The sequence below is a fragment of the Oncorhynchus keta genome, chromosome 1 (genome assembly GCF_023373465.1).
Source record: "Oncorhynchus keta strain PuntledgeMale-10-30-2019 chromosome 1, Oket_V2, whole genome shotgun sequence".
Lineage (NCBI taxonomy): Eukaryota > Metazoa > Chordata > Actinopteri > Salmoniformes > Salmonidae > Oncorhynchus > Oncorhynchus keta.
Window position 1 is genome coordinate 81,931,451 of NC_068421.1, and position 21,506 is coordinate 81,952,956.

Below are 21,506 nucleotides of genomic sequence, written 5' to 3' on the forward strand. Positions count from 1 at the left end.
GTACACTACTGATGAACATTTTTAGAACACCTACTGAGTCAAAGGTTTTTCTTTAATTTTTACTATTTTCTACATTGTAGAATAATAGTGAAGACATCAAATCTATGAAATAAAACATGGAATCATGTAGAAACCAAAAAAGTGTTAAACAAATCAAAATATATTTTATATTTGAGATTCTTCAAATAGCCACCCTTTGCCTTGATGACAGCTTTGCACACATTACTCACCCACATGGGATGAGTCATGTGTATAACCTTGGAGGCCCGTTGTCACTCTCATATGTGATACTATGGGAGAGACGGAATTAATCCCCACAGACACATGCGTGCATGGTACACTATAACATAAAACCGATGAGCTTGTTTGTAAATCATATTATGGGGTTGGGTAGCGGTAGAGATTGAACAACAACTCCCCCTTGGGTTCTGCCTCTAACCTCTACCCACGTCTGATTGCATCACTTTGTGGGAACACTGTGGCCTATTTTGGCCCCTTTGTTTACTTCACAAATCCCATAGAGAGGCTTCCCACAGAGTAACACACACACACATACACACCACACTGCTAACCCAATAATCTGATAACTATAGCTGCATTCCAGGATGTGGAGAGAGAGTACTCACTGTGGACAAACCAGGAGAAATATACTGTAAATATGAAAATACTACAAGAATGTGGCTCTTAGTGTGATACTGCTTCATTTAAAGGCAGAGTAAAACAACATGTGTGCCAGACTCCAGATAGAGCTGAGTTTTCTTTTCTGTCACTGTGGTTTGAGAGCAGAATATGAATGTGAGAGACTGGGAGGCAGGCCACACAGGTTTAGGGTTTGGTCTCAGAGAGGGGATACAGTAGGGTTTCCACACACAGTCCGTCCAAAACAAAGCTCTGTCTGTAACCATCAAGTTATTCTCCACTACCCTGGTTTATGGTCCTGTCTCCCCAAGGCAGTGCTGTAAAGAGGTGGCTTGTGGTGTTACTATTCAATTCAATTCAATTCAAGGGGCTTTATTGGCATGGGAAACATGTGTTAACATTGCCAAAGCAAGTGAGGTAAATATACAAAAGTGAAATAAACAATCAAATGTACAGTAAACATTACACATACAGAAGTTTCAAAACAATAAATGTTACTAAGGTAATATGAATATTCTCCTGACATGGACAGAGATTCCAGGAGATTTGTGGTCTAGTGTGGATTGTGGTCTGCCCTGTGTGGACCATTATAACCATAAACCAAACGAGCCACACACATCCAAGAGAACCATCTCCTCAAGATCTGGTGAAACAAAAACATTGGGGTGTGTCAGTGAATACAGAGCATGTTGTGTCTCACAAAATGCTATTATTAAGCTGTGTTTTTGTCCATTGTACAAACTATGGCAGAAGAGCACCACGGACAAACTGAGGGTTTCGGCTGTTCCATTGTCTTGCTCTACATATAGTATGACGACAAGCTTTTATTTTACAGAGACCAGAAGGCTCATCTCACATTGTATATAGACTTGTTTATACTGTATTATTGACTGTATGTTTGTTTTACTTCATGTGTAACTCTGTGTCGTTGTATCTGTCGAACTGCTTTGCTTTATCTTGGCCAGGTTGCAATTGTAAATGAGAACTTGTTCTCAACTTGCCTACCTGGTTAAATAAAGGTGAAATAAATAAATAAAATCTGTTGTTGATCTGTGTTAAACAACATTTTTACATGATTGTTGGATCTCACCTACCTCCTGCTGTGCAGCCTCTGTGGTGGAACTCCACCCTGTCCTGATGTTGTCCAGCCCTGTGCTGTCCTCTGTGGTGGAACTCCACCCTGTCCTGATGTTGTCCAGCCCTGTGCAGCCTCTGTGGTGGAACTCCACCCTGTCCTGATGTTGTCCAGCCCTGTGCAGCCTCTGTGGTGGAACTCCACCCTGTCCTGATGTTGTCCAGCCCTGTGCTGTCCTCTGTGGTGGAACTCCACCCTGTCCTGATGTTGTCCAGCCCTGTGCTGTCCTCTGTGGTGGAACTCCACCCTGTCCTGATGTTGTCCAGCCCTGTGCAGCCTCTGTGGTGGAACTCCACCCTGTCCTGATGTTGTCCAGCCCTGTGCTGTCCTCTGTGGTGGAACTCCACCCTGTCCTGATGTTGTCCAGCCCTGTGCTGTCCTCTGTGGTGGAACTCCACCCTGTCCTGATGTTGTCCAGCCCTGTGCTGTCCTCTGTGGTGGAACTCCACCCTGTCCTGATGTTGTCCAGCCCTGTGCTGTCCTCTGTGGTGGAACTCCACCCTGTCCTGATGTTGTCCAGCCCTGTGCTGTCCTCTGTGGTGGAACTCCACCCTGTCCTGATGTTGTCCAGCCCTGTGCAGCCTCTGTGGTGGAACTCCACCCTGTCCTGATGTTGTCCAGCCCTGTGCTGTCCTCTGTGGTGGAACTCCACCCTGTCCTGATGTTGTCCAGCCCTGGACCTGTGGACCTGAAGGCTATGGCACAGAGCATTTTCAGCAGGTTCAACCCTCTGGAAAGAGAGTTGATAAATGGTTGTCATATAATGTGAAGTGCTAATGGGTTTGCTGGGAAGTAGCGAGGAGGGAGGACCGGGCTGGTTGGAGGGTATTGATTAGAACATGTACACCAGGCTCTCTGAAAGAGAACCCAATTGGAATAGTGGTTATAGAGAAACACAGCTAGGCCTATACAATAACAGTACATCAAGGATAACGGGCAGTTAGCACTAAACCCAACGCCACAATAAATGAAATACAGACACATCTCAAGGTGGAACGATGGCTCCTTGTGGGTTACAAGAGAATAACACAACTGCTAATGAAGACAGGCTGGGGAGGATCTCTATCTCTCCAGAGTACATTGTTTGCTTTCTTTGTAGAGAAATATTTGAAATACGGCCAAAGACAGCCCTTTAGGGAACAGGGAGGTGAAACCGCTGATACTTCTGGGTTTCATTTGCTTTCATACATAACATTCTGTGGCTTTTATTTCAGCTAAATGTTGTGTTAGAGATAACAAAGATGTTAGTGTAACATTGAAAATATATTTAATCAATCACTTCCGTAAGCTACACATTTGCATACTGCATATAATACTCAACATCAATGCACATGTCAATCATTAGATGTACATCTCAATAATATACACACAAAATAAATAGCTTCTTCCTGTAAAACATTGCATCAGAAATTAAAAACTTGTACCACGTGCTTTTAGTCAGTCTCAATGACTTGACTCCCTCCCCGCATAGTAAATGTTGGTTTTCAGTTCTGGAGTAAATGTAATACACTATAATTTGGTCACAGTGGCCTTATTTCACTTCCAATTCTCTGTGTTCAAGATATGAACACAACACACATAGCGGACTGGCAACAAACAAGAGAGAAAGAGAAAAGAAAACCCTGTTCTTAACGGATGCTTTCTTTGAGGACCCTGTCATGTGCTTAGAAACCCATGTCAATGCTGAGGGTAATGCATTCTGGGAACAGAACAGCAGGAAATATTGGAAGCGGAAGCTGCTTTCAACTCCCTGCCTCCACACCGCTCCTCCCCAATTCCGGCCCTCAAATCCATGGAAACATAATAAGCCAACTTTCCTCAAGCCACTCCAACAGGGGCCCCAGCATTAGCCACCATTTGGCTATCAATGAGCTGCCAAAAGCCTCTTTAGTGTGTCTCAGCTTGCTATAGAGCGTGTGCCTGGCTTTCTAATCCAGAATGTAGAAAATATGCAGCCTGATGCTGCAAGGCTACTGTTTGAAAGATTCCCTTATGACATACATTAGGTCTGGTCATTTCATAACTACATTACTGTTCTACTCTTTCCCTAGGTGGGATAGGGAATATTTATGTAATATATTGTGCATTTTGGAATGACAGCATTGCCTTGTTTAGTAGTACAAAGTCAATATGCAAAGTCTTTACAGCCACTGACATTCTAATGTCAATATGTAAAACCTGGTTTGCATCATTGCCATGGTTACTGAGTGGATATCCATTACTCTGTAAAATCATGCTCTGTTTGTCTGCGGTTCAAACAGATGATGAGTGTTTGGCACCTGTCTTCAAAACAAACATCACACTGGACATCTGATGAGCAAACATCATATACTGGGCATCTGATAATGAAATACAAACACGCTTCAGTTATAGATTACCATCAGTGACCAAGTTCATATTATGACAGCGACCAAGCTCATATTATGACAGTGAACAAGCTCATATTATGACAGTGACCAAGCTCATATTATGACAGTGACCAAATTCGTATTATGACAGTGACCAAGTTTATATGACAGTGACCAAGCTCATATTATGACAGTGACCAAGCTCATATTATGACAGTGACCAAGTTCATATTATGACAGTGACCAAGTTCATATTATGACAGTGACCAAGTTCATATTATGACAGTGATCAAGTTCATATTATGACAGTGACCAAATTCATATTATGACAGTGACCACGTTCATATCATGACAGTGACCAAATTCATATTATGACAGTGACCAAGCTCATATTATGACAGTGACCAAATTCGTATTATGACAGTGACAAAGCTCATATTATGACAGTGACCAAGTTTATATTATGACAGTGACCAAGCTCATATTATGACAGTGACCAAGTTCATATTATGACAGTGATCAAGTTCATATTATGACAGTGACCAAATTCATATTATGACAGTGACCACGTTCATATCATGACAGTGACCAAATTCATATTATGACAGTGACCAAGCTCATATTATGACAGTGACCAAATTCGTATTATGACAGTGACAAAGCTCATATTATGACAGGGACCAAGTTTATATTATGACAGTGACCAAGCTCATCTTATGAAAGTGATCAAGTTCATATTATGACAGTGACCAAGCTCATATTATGACAGTGACCAAGTTCATATTATGACAGTGACCAAGTTCATATTATGACAGTGACCAAGTTCATATTATGACAGTGACCAAGCTCATATTATGACAGTGACCAAGTTCATATTATGACAGTGACCAAGCTCATATTATGACAGTGACCAAGTTCATATTATGACAGTGACCAAGTTCATATTATGACAGTGACCAAGTTCATATTATGACAGTTATCAAGTTCATATTATGACAGTAACCAAGTTCATATTATGACAGTGACCAAGTTCATATTATGACAGTGACCAAGTTCATATTATGACAGTGACCAAGTTCATATTATGACAGTGACCAAGTTCATATTATGACAGTGACCAAGTTCATATTATGACAGTGATCAAGTTCATATTATGACAGTGACCAAATTCATATTATGACAGTGACCACGTTCATATCATGACAGTGACCAAATTCATATTATGACAGTGACCAAGCTCATATTATGACAGTGACCACATTCATATTATGACAGTGACCAAATTCATATTATGACAGTGACCAAGTTCATATTATGACAGTGACCAAGCTCATATTATGACAGTGACCAAGTTCATATTATGACAGTGACCAAGTTCATATTATGACAGTGATCAAGTTCATATTATGACAGTGACCAAGCTCATATTATGACAGTGACCACATTCATATTATGACAGTGACCAAGCTCCAATTATGACAGTGACCAAGTTCATATTATGACAGTGACCACGTTCATATCATGACAGTGACCACGTTCATATTATGACAGTGACCAAATTCATATTATGACAGTGACCACGTTCATATCATGACAGTGACCAAATTCATATTATGACAGTAACCAAGTTCATATTATGACAGTGACCAAGTTCATATTATGACAGTGATCAAGTTCATATTATGACAGTGATCAAGTTCATATTATGACAGTGATCAAGTTCATATTATGACAGTGACCAAGCTCATATTATGACAGTGATCAAGTTCATATTATGACAGTGACCAAGCTCATATTATGACAGTGATCAAGTTCATATTATGACAGTGACCAAGTTCATATTATGAAAGTGATCAAGTTCATATTATGACAGTGACCAAGCTCATATTATGACAGTGACCACATTCATATTATGACAGTGACCACATTCATATTATGACAGTGACCAAGTTCATATTATGACAGTGACCACGTCCATATTATGACAGTGACCAAGTTCATATTATGACAGTGACCAAGCTCATATTATGACAGTGACCAAGCTCATATTATGACAGTGACCAAGTTCATATTATGACAGTGATCAAGTTCATATTATGACAGTGACCAAGTTCATATTACGACAGTGACCAAGTTCATATTATGACAGTGACCAAGTTCATATTATGACAGTGACCACGTTCATATCATGACAGTGACCAAGTTTATATTATGACAGTGACCAAGTTTATATTATGACAGTGACCAAGCTCATATTATGACAGTGACCAAGCTCATATTATGACAGTGACCACGTTCATATCATGACAGTGACCAAGTTTATATTATGACAGTGACCAAGCTCATATTATGACAGTGACCAAGTTTATATTATGACAGTGACCAAGTTTATATTATGACAATGACAAAGCTCATATTATGACAGTGACCAAGTTCATATTACGACAGTGACCACGTTCATATCACGACAGTGACCAAGTTCATATTATGACAGTGACCAAGTTTATATTATGACAGTGACCAAGCTCATATTATGACAGTGACCAAGTTCATATTATGACAGTGACCAAGCTCATATTATGACAGTGACCAAGCTCCAATTATGACAGTGACCAAGTTCATATTATGACAGTGACCACGTTCATATCATGACAGTGACCACATTCATATTATGACAGTGACCAAATTCATATTATGACAGTGACCAAGTTCATATTATGAAAGTGATCAAGTTCATATTATGACAGTGACCAAGCTCATATTATGACAGTGACCACATTCATATTATGACAGTGACCAAATTCATATTATGACAGTGACCAAGTTCATATTATGACAGTGACCAAGCTCATATTATGACAGTGACCAAGTTCATATTATGACAGTGACCAAGTTCATATTATGACAGTGATCAAGTTCATATTATGACAGTGACCAAGCTCATATTATGACAGTGACCACATTCATATTATGACAGTGACCAAGCTCATATTATGACAGTGATCAAGTTCATATTATGACAGTGATCAAGTTCATATTATGACAGTGACCAAGTTCATATTATGACAGTGACCAAGTTCATATTATGACAGTGACCAAGTTCATATTATGACAGTGACCAAGCTCATATTATGACAGTGACCAAGTTCATATTATGACAGTGACCAAGTTCATATTATGACAGTGACCAAGCTCATATTATGACAGTGACCACATTCATATTATGACAGTGACCAAGCTCCAATTATGACAGTGACCAAGTTCATATTATGACAGTGACCACGTTCATATCATGACAGTGACCACGTTCATATTATGACAGTGACCAAATTCATATTATGACAGTGACCACGTTCATATCATGACAGTGACCAAATTCATATTATGACAGTGACCAAGTTCATATTATGACAGTGACCAAGTTCATATTATGACAGTGATCAAGTTCATATTATGACAGTGATCAAGTTCATATTATGACAGTGATCAAGTTCATATTATGACAGTGACCAAGCTCATATTATGACAGTGATCAAGTTCATATTATGACAGTGACCAAGCTCATATTATGACAGTGATCAAGTTCATATTATGACAGTGACCAAGCTCATATTATGACAGTGATCAAGTTCATATTATGACAGTGACCAAGTTCATATTATGAAAGTGATCAAGTTCATATTATGACAGTGACCAAGCTCATATTATGACAGTGACCACATTCATATTATGACAGTGACCACATTCATATTATGACAGTGACCAAGTTCATATTATGACAGTGACGACGTCCATATTATGACAGTGACCAAGTTTATATTATGACAGTGACCAAGCTCATATCATGACAGTGACCAAGTTTATATTATGACAGTGACCAAGTTTATATTATGACAGTGACCAAGTTTATATTATGACAGTGACCAAGCTCATATTATGACAGTGACCAAGTTCATATTATGACAGTGACCAAGTTTATATTATGACAGTGACCAAGTTCATATTATGACAGTGACCAAGCTCATATTATGACAGTGACCACGTTCATATCATGACTCATATTATGACAGTGACCACGTTCATATTATGACAGTGACCAAGTTTATATTATGACAGTGACCAAGCTCATATCATGACAGTGACCAAGTTTATATTATGACAGTGACAAGTTCATATTATGACAGTGACCAAGCTGACCAAGTATGACAGTCATATTATGACAGTGACCAAGCTCATATTATGACAGTGACCAAGTTCATATTATGACAGTGACCAAGTTCATATTATGACAGTGACCAAGTTCATATTATGACAGTGACCAAGTTCATATTATGACAGTGACCAAGTTCATATTATGACAGTGACCAAGCTCATATTATGACAGTGATCAAGTTCATATTATGACAGTGACCAAGCTCATATTATGACAGTGATCAAGTTCATATTATGACAGTGACCAAGTTTATATTATGACAGTGACCAAGTTTATATTATGACAGTGACAAAGCTCATATTATGACAGTGACCAAGTTCATATTACGACAGTGACCACGTTCATATCACGACAGTGACCAAGTTCATATTATGACAGTGACCAAGTTTATATTATGACAGTGACCAAGTTCATATTATGACAGTGACCAAGTTCATATTATGACAGTGACCAAGCTCCAATTATGACAGTGACCAAGTTCATATTATGACAGTGACCAAGCTCATATTATGACAGTGACCAAGTTCATATTATGACAGTGACCAAGCTCATATTATGATCAATTATGACAGTGACCAAGTTCATATTATGACAGTGACCAAGTTCATATTATGACAGTGACCAAGTTCATATTATGACAGTGACCAAGTTCATATTATGACAGTGACCAAGCTATTCATGACAGTGACCAAGTTTATATTATGACAGTGACCAAGTTTATATTATGACAGTGACCAAGTTCATATTATGACAGTGACCAAGTTCATATTATGACAGTGACCAAGTTCATATTATGACAGTGACCAAGTTCATATTATGACAGTGACCAAGCTCATATCATGACAGTGACCAAGTTCATATTATGACAGTGACCAAGCTCATATTATGACAGTGATCAAGTTCATATTATGACAGTGACCAAGCTCATATTATGACAGTGATCAAGTTCATATTATGACAGTGACCAAGCTCATATTATGACAGTGATCAAGTTCATATTATGACAGTGACCAAGTTCATATTATGACAGTGATCAAGTTCATATTATGACAGTGACCAAGCTCATATTATGACAGTGACCACATTCATATTATGACAGTGACCACATTCATATTATGACAGTGACCAAGTTCATATTATGACAGTGACCAAGTTCATGTTATGACAGTGATCAAGTTCATATTATGACAGTGACCAAATTCATATTATGACAGTGACCACGTTCATATCATGACAGTGACCAAGTTTATATTATGACAGTGACCAAGTTCATATTATGACAGTGACCAAGTATTATGACAGTGACCAAGTTCATATTACGACAGTGACCACGTTCATATCACGACAGTGACCAAGTTCATATTATGACAGTGACCAAGTTTATATTATGACAGTGACCAAGTTCATATTATGACAGTGACCAAGTTCATATTATGACAGTGACCAAGCTCATATTATGACAGTGACCAAGCTCAATTATGACAGTGACCAAGTTCATATTATGACAGTGACCAAGCTCATATTATGACAGTGACCAAGTTCATATTATGACAGTGACCAAGCTCATATTATGACAGTGACCAAGCTCCAATTATGACAGTGACCAAGTTCATATTATGACAGTGACCAAGTTCATATTATGACAGTGACCAAGTTCATATTATGACAGTGACCACGTTCATATGACAGTGACCAAGTTCATATTATGACAGTGACCAAGTTCATGACAGTGACCAAGTTTATATTATGACAGTGACCAAGTTCATATTATGACAGTGACCAAGTTTATATTATGACAGTGACCAAGCTCATATTATGACAGTGACCAAGTTCAAAGCTCATTTATGACAGTGACCAAGTTCATATTATGACAGTGACGACGTTCATATCATGACAGTGACCAAGTTTATATTATGACAGTGACCAAGCTCATATCATGACAGTGACCAAGTTTATATTATGACAGTGACCAAGTTTATATTATGACAGTGACCAAGTTTATATTATGACAGTGACAAAGCTCATATTATGACAGTGACCAAGTTCATATTATGACAGTGACCAAATTCATATTATGACAGTGACCAAGTTCATATTATGACAGTGACCAAATTCATATTATGACAGTGACCAAGTTCATATTATGACAGTGACCACGTTCATATCATGACAGTGACCAAGTTTATATTATGACAGTGAGCAAGTTTATATTATGACAGTGACCAAGCTCATATCATGACAGTGACCAAGTTTATATTATGACAGTGACCAAGTTTATATTATGACAGTGACCAAGTTTATACTATGACAGTTACCACATTCATATTATGACAGTGACCAAGTTCATATTATGACAGTGACCAAGTTCATATTATGACAGTGATCAAGTTCATATTATGACAGTGACCAAGCTCATATTATGACAGTGACCACATTCATATTATGACAGTGACCAAGTTCATATAATATTATGACAGTGACCACGTCCATATTATGACAGTGACCAAGTTCATATTATGACAGTGACCAAGTTTATATTATGACAGTGATCAAGTTCATATTATGACAGTGACCAAGTTTATATTATGACAGTGACCAAGTTCATATTATGACAGTGACCAAGTTCATATTATGACAGTGACCAAGTTCATATTATGACAGTGACCAAGTTCATATTATGACAGTGACCAAGTTCATATTATATTATGACAGTGACCACGTCCATATTATGACAGTGACCAAGTTCATATTATGACAGTGACCACGTTCATATCATGACAGTGACCAAGTTTATATTATGACAGTGACCAAGTTTATATTATGACAGTGACCAAGCTCATATCATGACAGTGACCACGTCCATATTATGACAGTGACCAAGTTCATATTATGACAGTGACCAAGCTCATATTATGACAGTGACCAATCTCATATTATGACAGTGACCAAGTTCATATTATGAAAGTGATCAAGTTCATATTATGACAGTGACCAAGCTCATATTATGACAGTGACCACATTCATATTATGACAGTGACCAAATTCATATTATGACAGTGACCAAGTTCATATTATGACAGTGACCAAGTTCATATTATGACAGTGACCAAGTTCATATTATGACAGTGACCAAGTTCATATTATGACAGTGACCAAGCTCATATTATGACAGTGACCACATTCATATTATGACAGTGACCAAGCTCCAATTATGACAGTGACCAAGTTCATATTATGACAGTGACCACGTTCATATTATGACAGTGACCAAGTTCATATTATGACAGTGACCAAGCTCATATTATGACAGTGACCACATTCATATTATGACAGTGACCAAGCTCATATTATGACAGTGACCAAGCTCCAATTATGACAGTGACCAAGTTCATATTATGACAGTGACCAAGCTCATATTATGACAGTGACCAAGTTCATATTATGACAGTGACCAAGCTCATATTATGACAGTGACCAAGCTCCAATTATGACAGTGACCAAGTTCATATTATGACAGTGACCAAGTTCATATTATGACAGTGACCACGTTCATATCATGACAGTGACCAAGTTTATATTATGACAGTGACCAAGCTCATATCATGACAGTGACCAAGTTTATATTATGACAGTGACCAAGTTTATATTATGACAGTGACAAAGCTCATATTATGACAGTGACCAAGTTCATATTATGACAGTGACCAAGCTCATATTATGACAGTGACCACGTTCATATCATGACAGTGACCAAGTTTATATTATGACAGTGACCAAGCTCATATCATGACAGTGACCAAGTTTATATTATGACAGTGACCAAGTTTATATTATGACAGTGACCAAGTTTATATTATGACAGTGACAAAGCTCATATTATGACAGTGACCAAGTTCATATTATGACAGTGACCAAATTCATATTATGACAGTGACCAAGTTCATATTATGACAGTGACCAAATTCATATTATGACAGTGACCAAGTTCATATTATGACAGTGACCACGTTCATATCATGACAGTGACCAAGTTTATATTATGACAGTGAGCAAGTTTATATTATGACAGTGACCAAGCTCATATCATGACAGTGACCAAGTTTATATTATGACAGTGACCAAGTTCATATTATGACAGTGATCAAGTTCATATTATGACAGTGACCAAGCTCATATTATGACAGTGACCACATTCATATTATGACAGTGACCAAGTTCATATTATATTATGACAGTGACCACGTCCATATTATGACAGTGACCAAGTTCATATTATGACAGTGACCACGTTCATATCATGACAGTGACCAAGTTTATATTATGACAGTGTCCAAGTTTATATTATGACAGTGACCAAGTTCATATCATGACAGTGACCACGTCCATATTATGACAGTGACCAAGTTCATATTATGACAGTGACCAAGCTCATATTATGACAGTGACCAAGCTCATATTATGACAGTGACCAAGTTCATATTATGAAAGTGATCAAGTTCATATTATGACAGTGACCAAGCTCATATTATGACAGTGACCACATTCATATTATGACAGTGACCAAATTCATATTATGACAGTGACCAAGTTCATATTATGACAGTGACCAAGCTCATATTATGACAGTGACCAAGTTCATATTATGACAGTGACCAAGTTCATATTATGACAGTGACCAAGCTCATATTATGACAGTGACCACATTCATATTATGACAGTGACCAAGCTCCAATTATGACAGTGACCAAGTTCATATTATGACAGTGACCACGTTCATATTATGACAGTGACCAAGTTCATATTATGACAGTGACCAAGCTCATATTATGACAGTGACCAAGCTCATATTATGACAGTGACCAAGCTCATATTATGACAGTGACCAAGTTCATATTATGACAGTGACCACGTTCATATCATGACAGTGACCAAGTTTATATTATGACAGTGACCAAGTTTATATTATGACAGTGACCAAGCTCATATCATGACAGTGACCACGTCCATATTATGACAGTGACCAAGTTCATATTATGACAGTGACCAAGCTCATATTATGACAGTGACCAAGCTCATATTATGACAGTGACCAAGTTCATATTATGACAGTGACCAAGTTCATATTATGACAGTGACCAAGCTCATATTATGACAGTGACCACATTCATATTATGACAGTGACCAAATTCATATTATGACAGTGACCAAGTTCATATTATGACAGTGACCAAGTTCATATTATGACAGTGACCAAGTTCATATTATGACAGTGACCAAGTTCATATTATGACAGTGACCAAGCTCATATTATGACAGTGACCACATTCATATTATGACAGTGACCAAGCTCATATTATGACAGTGACCAAGCTCATTATGACAGTGACCAAGTTCATATTATGACAGTGACCAAGCTCATATTATGACAGTGACCAAGTTCATATTATGACAGTGACCAAGCTCATATTATGACATGACCAAGCTCCAATATGACAGTGACCAAGTTCATATTATGACAGTGACCAAGTTCATATTATGACAGTGACCAAGTTCATATTATGACAGTGACCAAGTTCATATTATGACAGTGACCAAGTTCATATTATGACAGTGACCAAGTTTATATTATGACAGTGACCAAGTTTATATTATGACAGTGACCAAGTTCATATTATGACAGTGACCAAGCTCATATTATGACAGTGACCATTCATATATGACAGTGACCAAGTTTATATTATGACAGTGACCAAGTTCATATTATGACAGTGACCAAGCTCATATCATGACAGTGACCAAGTTTATATTATGACAGTGACCAAGTTTATATTATGACAGTGACCAAGTTTATACATGACAGTTATGACAGTGACCAAGTTCATATTATGACAGTGACCAAGTTCATATTATGACAGTGATCAAGTTCATATTATGACAGTGACCAAGCTCATATTATGACAGTGACCACATTCATATTATGACAGTGACCAAGTTCATATAATATTATGACAGTGACCACGTCCATATTATGACAGTGACCAAGTTCATATTATGACAGTGACCAAGTTTATACTATGACAGTTACCACATTCATATTATGACAGTGACCAAGTTCATATTATGACAGTGACCAAGTTCATATTATGACAGTGATCAAGTTCATATTATGACAGTGACCAAGCTCATATTATGACAGTGACCACATTCATATTATGACAGTGACCAAGTTCATATTATATTATGACAGTGACCACGTCCATATTATGACAGTGACCAAGTTCATATTATGACAGTGACCACGTTCATATCATGACAGTGACCAAGTTTATATTATGACAGTGACCAAGTTTATATTATGACAGTGACCAAGCTCATATCATGACAGTGACCACGTCCATATTATGACAGTGACCAAGTTCATATTATGACAGTGACCAAGCTCATATTATGACAGTGACCAATCTCATATTATGACAGTGACCAAGTTCATATTATGAAAGTGATCAAGTTCATATTATGACAGTGACCAAGCTCATATTATGACAGTGACCACATTCATATTATGACAGTGACCAAATTCATATTATGACAGTGACCAAGTTCATATTATGACAGTGACCAAGTTCATATTATGACAGTGACCAAGTTCATATTATGACAGTGACCAAGTTCATATTATGACAGTGACCAAGCTCATATTATGACAGTGACCACATTCATATTATGACAGTGACCAAGCTCCAATTATGACAGTGACCAAGTTCATATTATGACAGTGACCACGTTCATATTATGACAGTGACCAAGTTCATATTATGACAGTGACCAAGCTCATATTATGACAGTGACCACATTCATATTATGACAGTGACCAAGTTCATATTATGACAGTGACCAAGCTCCAGTGACCAAGTTCATATTATGACAGTGACCAAGTTCATATTATGACAGTGACCAAGCTCATATTATGACAGTGACCAAGTTCATATTATGACAGTGACCAAGCTCATATTATGACAGTGACCAAGCTCAATTATGACAGTGACCAAGTTCATATTATGACAGTGACCAAGTTCATATTATGACAGTGACCAAGTTCATATCATGACAGTGACCAAGTTTATATTATGACAGTGACCAAGCTCATATCATGACAGTGACCAAGTTTATATTATGACAGTGACCAAGTTTATATTATGACAGTGACAAAGCTCATATTATGACAGTGACCAAGTTCATATTATGACAGTGACCAAGCTCATATTATGACAGTGACCACGTTCATATCATGACAGTGACCAAGTTTATATTATGACAGTGACCAAGCTCATATCATGACAGTGACCAAGTTTATATTATGACAGTGACCAAGTTTATATTATGACAGTGACCAAGACAGTACCAAGTTTATATTATGACAGTGACAAAGCTCATATTATGACAGTGACCAAGTTCATATTATGACAGTGACCAAATTCATATTATGACAGTGACCAAGTTCATATTATGACAGTGACCAAATTCATATTATGACAGTGACCAAGTTCATATTATGACAGTGACCACGTTCATATCATGACAGTGACCAAGTTTATATTATGACAGTGAGCAAGTTTATATTATGACAGTGACCAAGCTCATATCATGACAGTGACCAAGTTTATATTATGACAGTGACCAAGTTCATATTATGACAGTGATCAAGTTCATATTATGACAGTGACCAAGCTCATATTATGACAGTGACCACATTCATATTATGACAGTGACCAAGTTCATATTATATTATGACAGTGACCACGTCCATATTATGACAGTGACCAAGTTCATATTATGACAGTGACCACGTTCATATCATGACAGTGACCAAGTTTATATTATGACAGTGTCCAAGTTTATATTATGACAGTGACCAAGTTCATATCATGACAGTGACCACGTCCATATTATGACAGTGACCAAGTTCATATTATGACAGTGACCAAGCTCATATTATGACAGTGACCAAGCTCATATTATGACAGTGACCAAGTTCATATTATGAAAGTGATCAAGTTCATATTATGACAGTGACCAAGCTCATATTATGACAGTGACCAAGCTCATATCATGACAGTGACCAAATTCATATTATGACAGTGACCAAGTTCATATTATGACAGTGACCAAGCTCATATTATGACAGTGACCAAGTTCATATTATGACAGTGACCAAGTTCATATTATGACAGTGACCAAGCTCATATTATGACAGTGACCACATTCATATTATGACAGTGACCAAGCTCATATTATGACAGTGACCAAGTTCATATTATGACAGTGACCACGTTCATATTATGACAGTGACCAAGTTCATATTATGACAGTGACCAAGCTCATATTATGACAGTGACCACATTCATATTATACAGTGACCAAGCTCCAATTATGACAGTGACCAAGTTCATATTATGACAGTGACCACGTTCATATCATGACAGTGACCAAGTTTATATTATGACAGTGACCAAGTTTATATTATGACAGTGACCAAGCTCATATCATGACAGTGACCACGTCCATATTATGACAGTGACCAAGTTCATATTATGACAGTGACCAAGCTCATATTATGACAGTGACCAAGCTCATATTATGACAGTGACCAAGTTCATATTATGAAAGTGATCAAGTTCATATTATGACAGTGACCAAGCTCATATTATGACAGTGACCACATTCATATTATGACAGTGACCAAATTCATATTATGACAGTGACCAAGTTCATATTATGACAGTGACCAAGTTCATATTATGACAGTGACCAAGTTCATATTATGACAGTGACCAAGTTCATATTATGACAGTGACCAAGCTCATTTTATGACAGTGACCACATTCATATTATGACAGTGACCAAGCTCATATTATGACAGTGACCAAGCTCATATTATGACAGTGACCAAGCTCCAATATTATGACAGTGACCAAGTTCATATTATGACAGTGACCAAGCTCATATTATGACAGTGACCAAGTTCATATTATGACAGTGACCAAGCTCATATTATGACAGTGACCAAGTGACAGTGACCAAGTTCATATTATGACAGTGACCAAGTTCATATTATGACAGTGACCACGTGACCACGCTCATATCATGACAGTGACCAAGTTTATATTATGACAGTGACCAAGCTCATATCATGACAGTGACCAAGTTTATATTATGACAGTGACCAAGTTTATATTATGACAGTGACAAAGCTCATATTATGACAGTGACCAAGTTCATATTATGACAGTGACCAAGCTCATATTATGACAGTGACCACGTTCATATCATGACAGTGACCAAGTTTATATTATGACAGTGACCAAGCTCATATCATGACAGTGACCAAGTTTATATTATGACAGTGACCAAGTTTATATTATGACAGTGACCAAGTTTATATTATGACAGTGACAAAGCTCATATTATGACAGTGACCAAGTTCATATTATGACAGTGACCAAATTCATATTATGACAGTGACCAAGTTCATATTATGACAGTGACCAAATTCATATTATGACAGTGACCAAGTTCATATTATGACAGTGACCAAGTTCATATCATGACAGTGACCAAGTTTATATTATGACAGTGAGCAAGTTTATATTATGACAGTGACCAAGCTCATATCATGACAGTGACCAAGTTTATATTATGACAGTGACCAAGTTCATATTATGACAGTGATCAAGTTCATATTATGACAGTGACCAAGCTCATATTATGACAGTGACCACATTCATATTATGACAGTGACCAAGTTCATATTATGACAGTGACCACGTCCATATTATGACAGTGACCAAGTTCATATTATGACAGTGACCACGTTCATATCATGACAGTGACCAAGTTTATATTATGACAGTGTCCAAGTTTATATTATGACAGTGACCAAGTTCATATTATGACAGTGACCACGTCCATATTATGACAGTGATTCATATTATGACAGTGACCAAGCTCATATTATGATGACCAAGCTCATGACAGTGACCAAGTTCATATTATGAAAGTGATCAAGTTCATATTATGACAGTGACCAAGCTCATATTATGACAGTGACCACATTCATATTATGACAGTGACCAAATTCATATTATGACAGTGACCAAGTTCATATTATGACAGTGACCAAGACTCATATTATGACAGTGACCAAGTTCATATTATGACAGTGACCAAGCTCATATTATGACAGTGACCCACTCATATTCATATTATGACATATTATGACAGTGACCACATATTATGACTCCAAGTATATTATGACATTATGACAGTGACCAAGTTCATATTATGACAGTGACCAAGCTCATATTATGACAGTGACCAAGTTCATATTATGACAGTGACCAAGTTCATATTATGACAGTGACCAAGTTCATATTATGACAGTGACCAAGTTCATATTATGACAGTGACCAATATTATGACAGTTCATATTATGACAGTGACCAAGCTTCATATTATGACAGTGACCAAGTTTATGACAGTGACCAAGTTCATATTATGACAGTGACCACGTTCATATTATGACAGTGACCAAGTTCATATTATGACAGTTCATATTATGACAGTGACCAAGTTCATAGCTCATATTATGACAGTGACCACATTCATATTATGACAGTGACCAAGTTCCATATTATGACAGTGACCAAGTTCATATTATGACAGTGACCACGTTCATATCATGACAGTGACCAAGTTTATATTATGACAGTGACCAAGTTTATATTATGACAGTGACCAAGCTCATATCATGACAGTGACACGTCCATATTATGACAGTGACCAAGTTCATATTATGACAGTGACCAAGCTCATATTATGACAGTGACCAAGCTCATATTATGACAGTGACCAAGTTCATATTATGAAAGTGATCAAGTTCATATTATGACAGTGACCAAGCTCATATTATGACAGTGACCACATTCATATTATGACAGTGACCAAATTCATATTATGACAGTCCAAGTTCATATTATGACAGTGACCAAGTTCATATTATGACAGTGACCAAGTTCATATTATGACAGTGACCAAGCTCATTTTATGACAGTGACCACATTCATATTATGACAGTGACCAAGCTCCTATTATGACAGTGACCAAGTTCATATTATGACAGTGACCAAGTTCATATTATGACAGTGACCAAGTTCATATTATGACAGTGACCAAGCTCATATTATGACAGTGACCAAGCATTCATATTATGACAGTGACCAAGCTCATATTATGACAGTGACCAAGCTCCAATTATGACAGTGACCAAGTTCATATTATGACAGTGACCAAGCTCATATTATGACAGTGACCAAGTTCATATTATGACAGTGACCAAGTTTATATTATGACAGTGACCAAGTTCATATTATGACAGTGACCAAGCTCATATTATGACAGTGACCAAGTTCATATTATGACAGTGACCAATTATTCATATTATGACAGTGACCAAGCTCATATTATGACAGTGACCAAGTTCATATTATGACAGTGACCAAGTTCATATTATGACAGTGACCAAGTTCATATTATGACAGTGACAGTGACCAATTCATATTATGACAGTGACCAAATTCATATTATGACAGTGACCAAGTTCATATTATGACAGTGACCAAGTTCATATTATGACAGTGACCAAGTTCATATTATGACAGTGACCAAGTTCATATTATGACAGTGACCAAGCTCATATTATGACAGTGACCACATTCATATTATGACAGTGACCAAGCTTCATATTATGACAGTGACCAAGTTCATATTATGACAGTGACCACGTTCATATTATGACAGTGACCAAGCTCATATTATGACAGTGACCAATTCATATTATGACAGTGACCAAGCTCATATTATGACAGTGACCAAGCTCATATTATGACAGTGACCAAGTTCATATTATGACAGTGACCAAGCTCCATATTATGACAGTGACCAAGTTCATATTATGACAGTGACCAAGCTCATATTATGACAGTGACCAAGCTCATGACAGTGACCAAGTTCATATTATGACAGTGACCAAGTTCATATTATGACAGTGACCAAGCGTTCATATCATGACAGTGACCAAGTTTATATTATGACAGTGACCAAGCTCATATCATGACAGTGACCAAGTTTATGATTATGACAGTGACCAAGTTTATATTATGACAGTGACCAAGCTCATATTATGACAGTGACCAAGTTCATATTATGACAGTGACCAAGCTCATATTATGACAGTGACCACGTTCATATCATGACAGTGACCAAGTTTATATTATGACAGTGACCAAGCTCATATCATGACAGTGACCAAGTTTATATTATGACAGTGACCAAGTTTATATTATGACAGTGACCAAGTTTATATTATGACAGTGACAAAGCTCATATTATGACAGTGACCAAGTTCATATTATGACAGTGACCAAGTTCATATTATGACAGTGACCAAGTTCATATTATGACAGTGACCAAGTTCATATTATGAAAGTGATCAAGTTCATATTATGACAGTGACCAAGCTCATATTATGACAGTGACCAAGCTCATATCATGACAGTGACCAAGTTTATATTATGACAGTGACCAAGTTCATATTATGACAGTGATCAAGTTCATATTATGACAGTGACCAAGCTCATATTATGACAGTGACCACATTCATATTATGACAGTGACCAAGTTCATATTATATTATGACAGTGACCACGTCCATATTATGACAGTGACCAAGTTCATATTATGACAGTGACCACGTTCATATCATGACAGTGACCAAGTTTATATTATGACAGTGTCCAAGTTTATATTATGACAGTGACCAAGTTCATATCATGACAGTGACCACGTCCATATTATGACAGTGACCAAGTTCATATTATGACAGTGACCAAGCTCATATTATGACAGTGACCAAGCTCATATTATGACAGTGACCAAGTTCATATTATGAAAGTGATCAAGTTCATATTATGACAGTGACCAAGCTCATATTATGACAGTGACCACATTCATATTATGACAGTGACCAAATTCATATTATGACAGTGACCAAGTTCATATTATGACAGTGACCAAGCTCATATTATGACAGTGACCAAGTTCATATTATGACAGT

The 21,506-nt window shown here is 37.2% G+C and overlaps 1 protein-coding gene across 1 annotated transcript; it reads right to left on the reverse strand.

Moving 5' to 3' along the window:
* Positions 1-995: 995 nt before the first annotated feature.
* On the reverse strand, positions 996-3,631 carry LOC127931335 (transcription initiation factor TFIID subunit 1-like). Its single transcript, XM_052523453.1, has 3 exons — positions 3,608-3,631; positions 1,734-2,469; positions 996-1,282 (listed from the first exon to the last, which is right to left on the reverse strand). Exons 1-3 carry the CDS (start codon positions 3,629-3,631, stop codon positions 1,227-1,229), a joined length of 816 nt encoding a protein of 271 aa, XP_052379413.1. The 3' UTR covers positions 996-1,226.
* Between the last annotated feature and the right edge of the window lie 17,875 nt (positions 3,632-21,506).

Bases quoted from the DNA above. Each gene is read 5' to 3' on its own strand.
- LOC127931335 (XM_052523453.1), bottom strand. From the start codon at position 3,631: ATGGTGGCTAATGCTGGGGCCCCT. The intron at 2,470-3,607 runs GTTGGAGTGGCT...TCTGTGCCATAG, and splicing joins TGGCTAATGCTGGGGCCCCT to CCTTCAGGTCCACAGGTCCA. The intron at 1,283-1,733 runs GTAGGTGAGATC...TTGTTTCACCAG, and splicing joins CAGAGGCTGCACAGCAGGAG to ATCTTGAGGAGATGGTTCTC.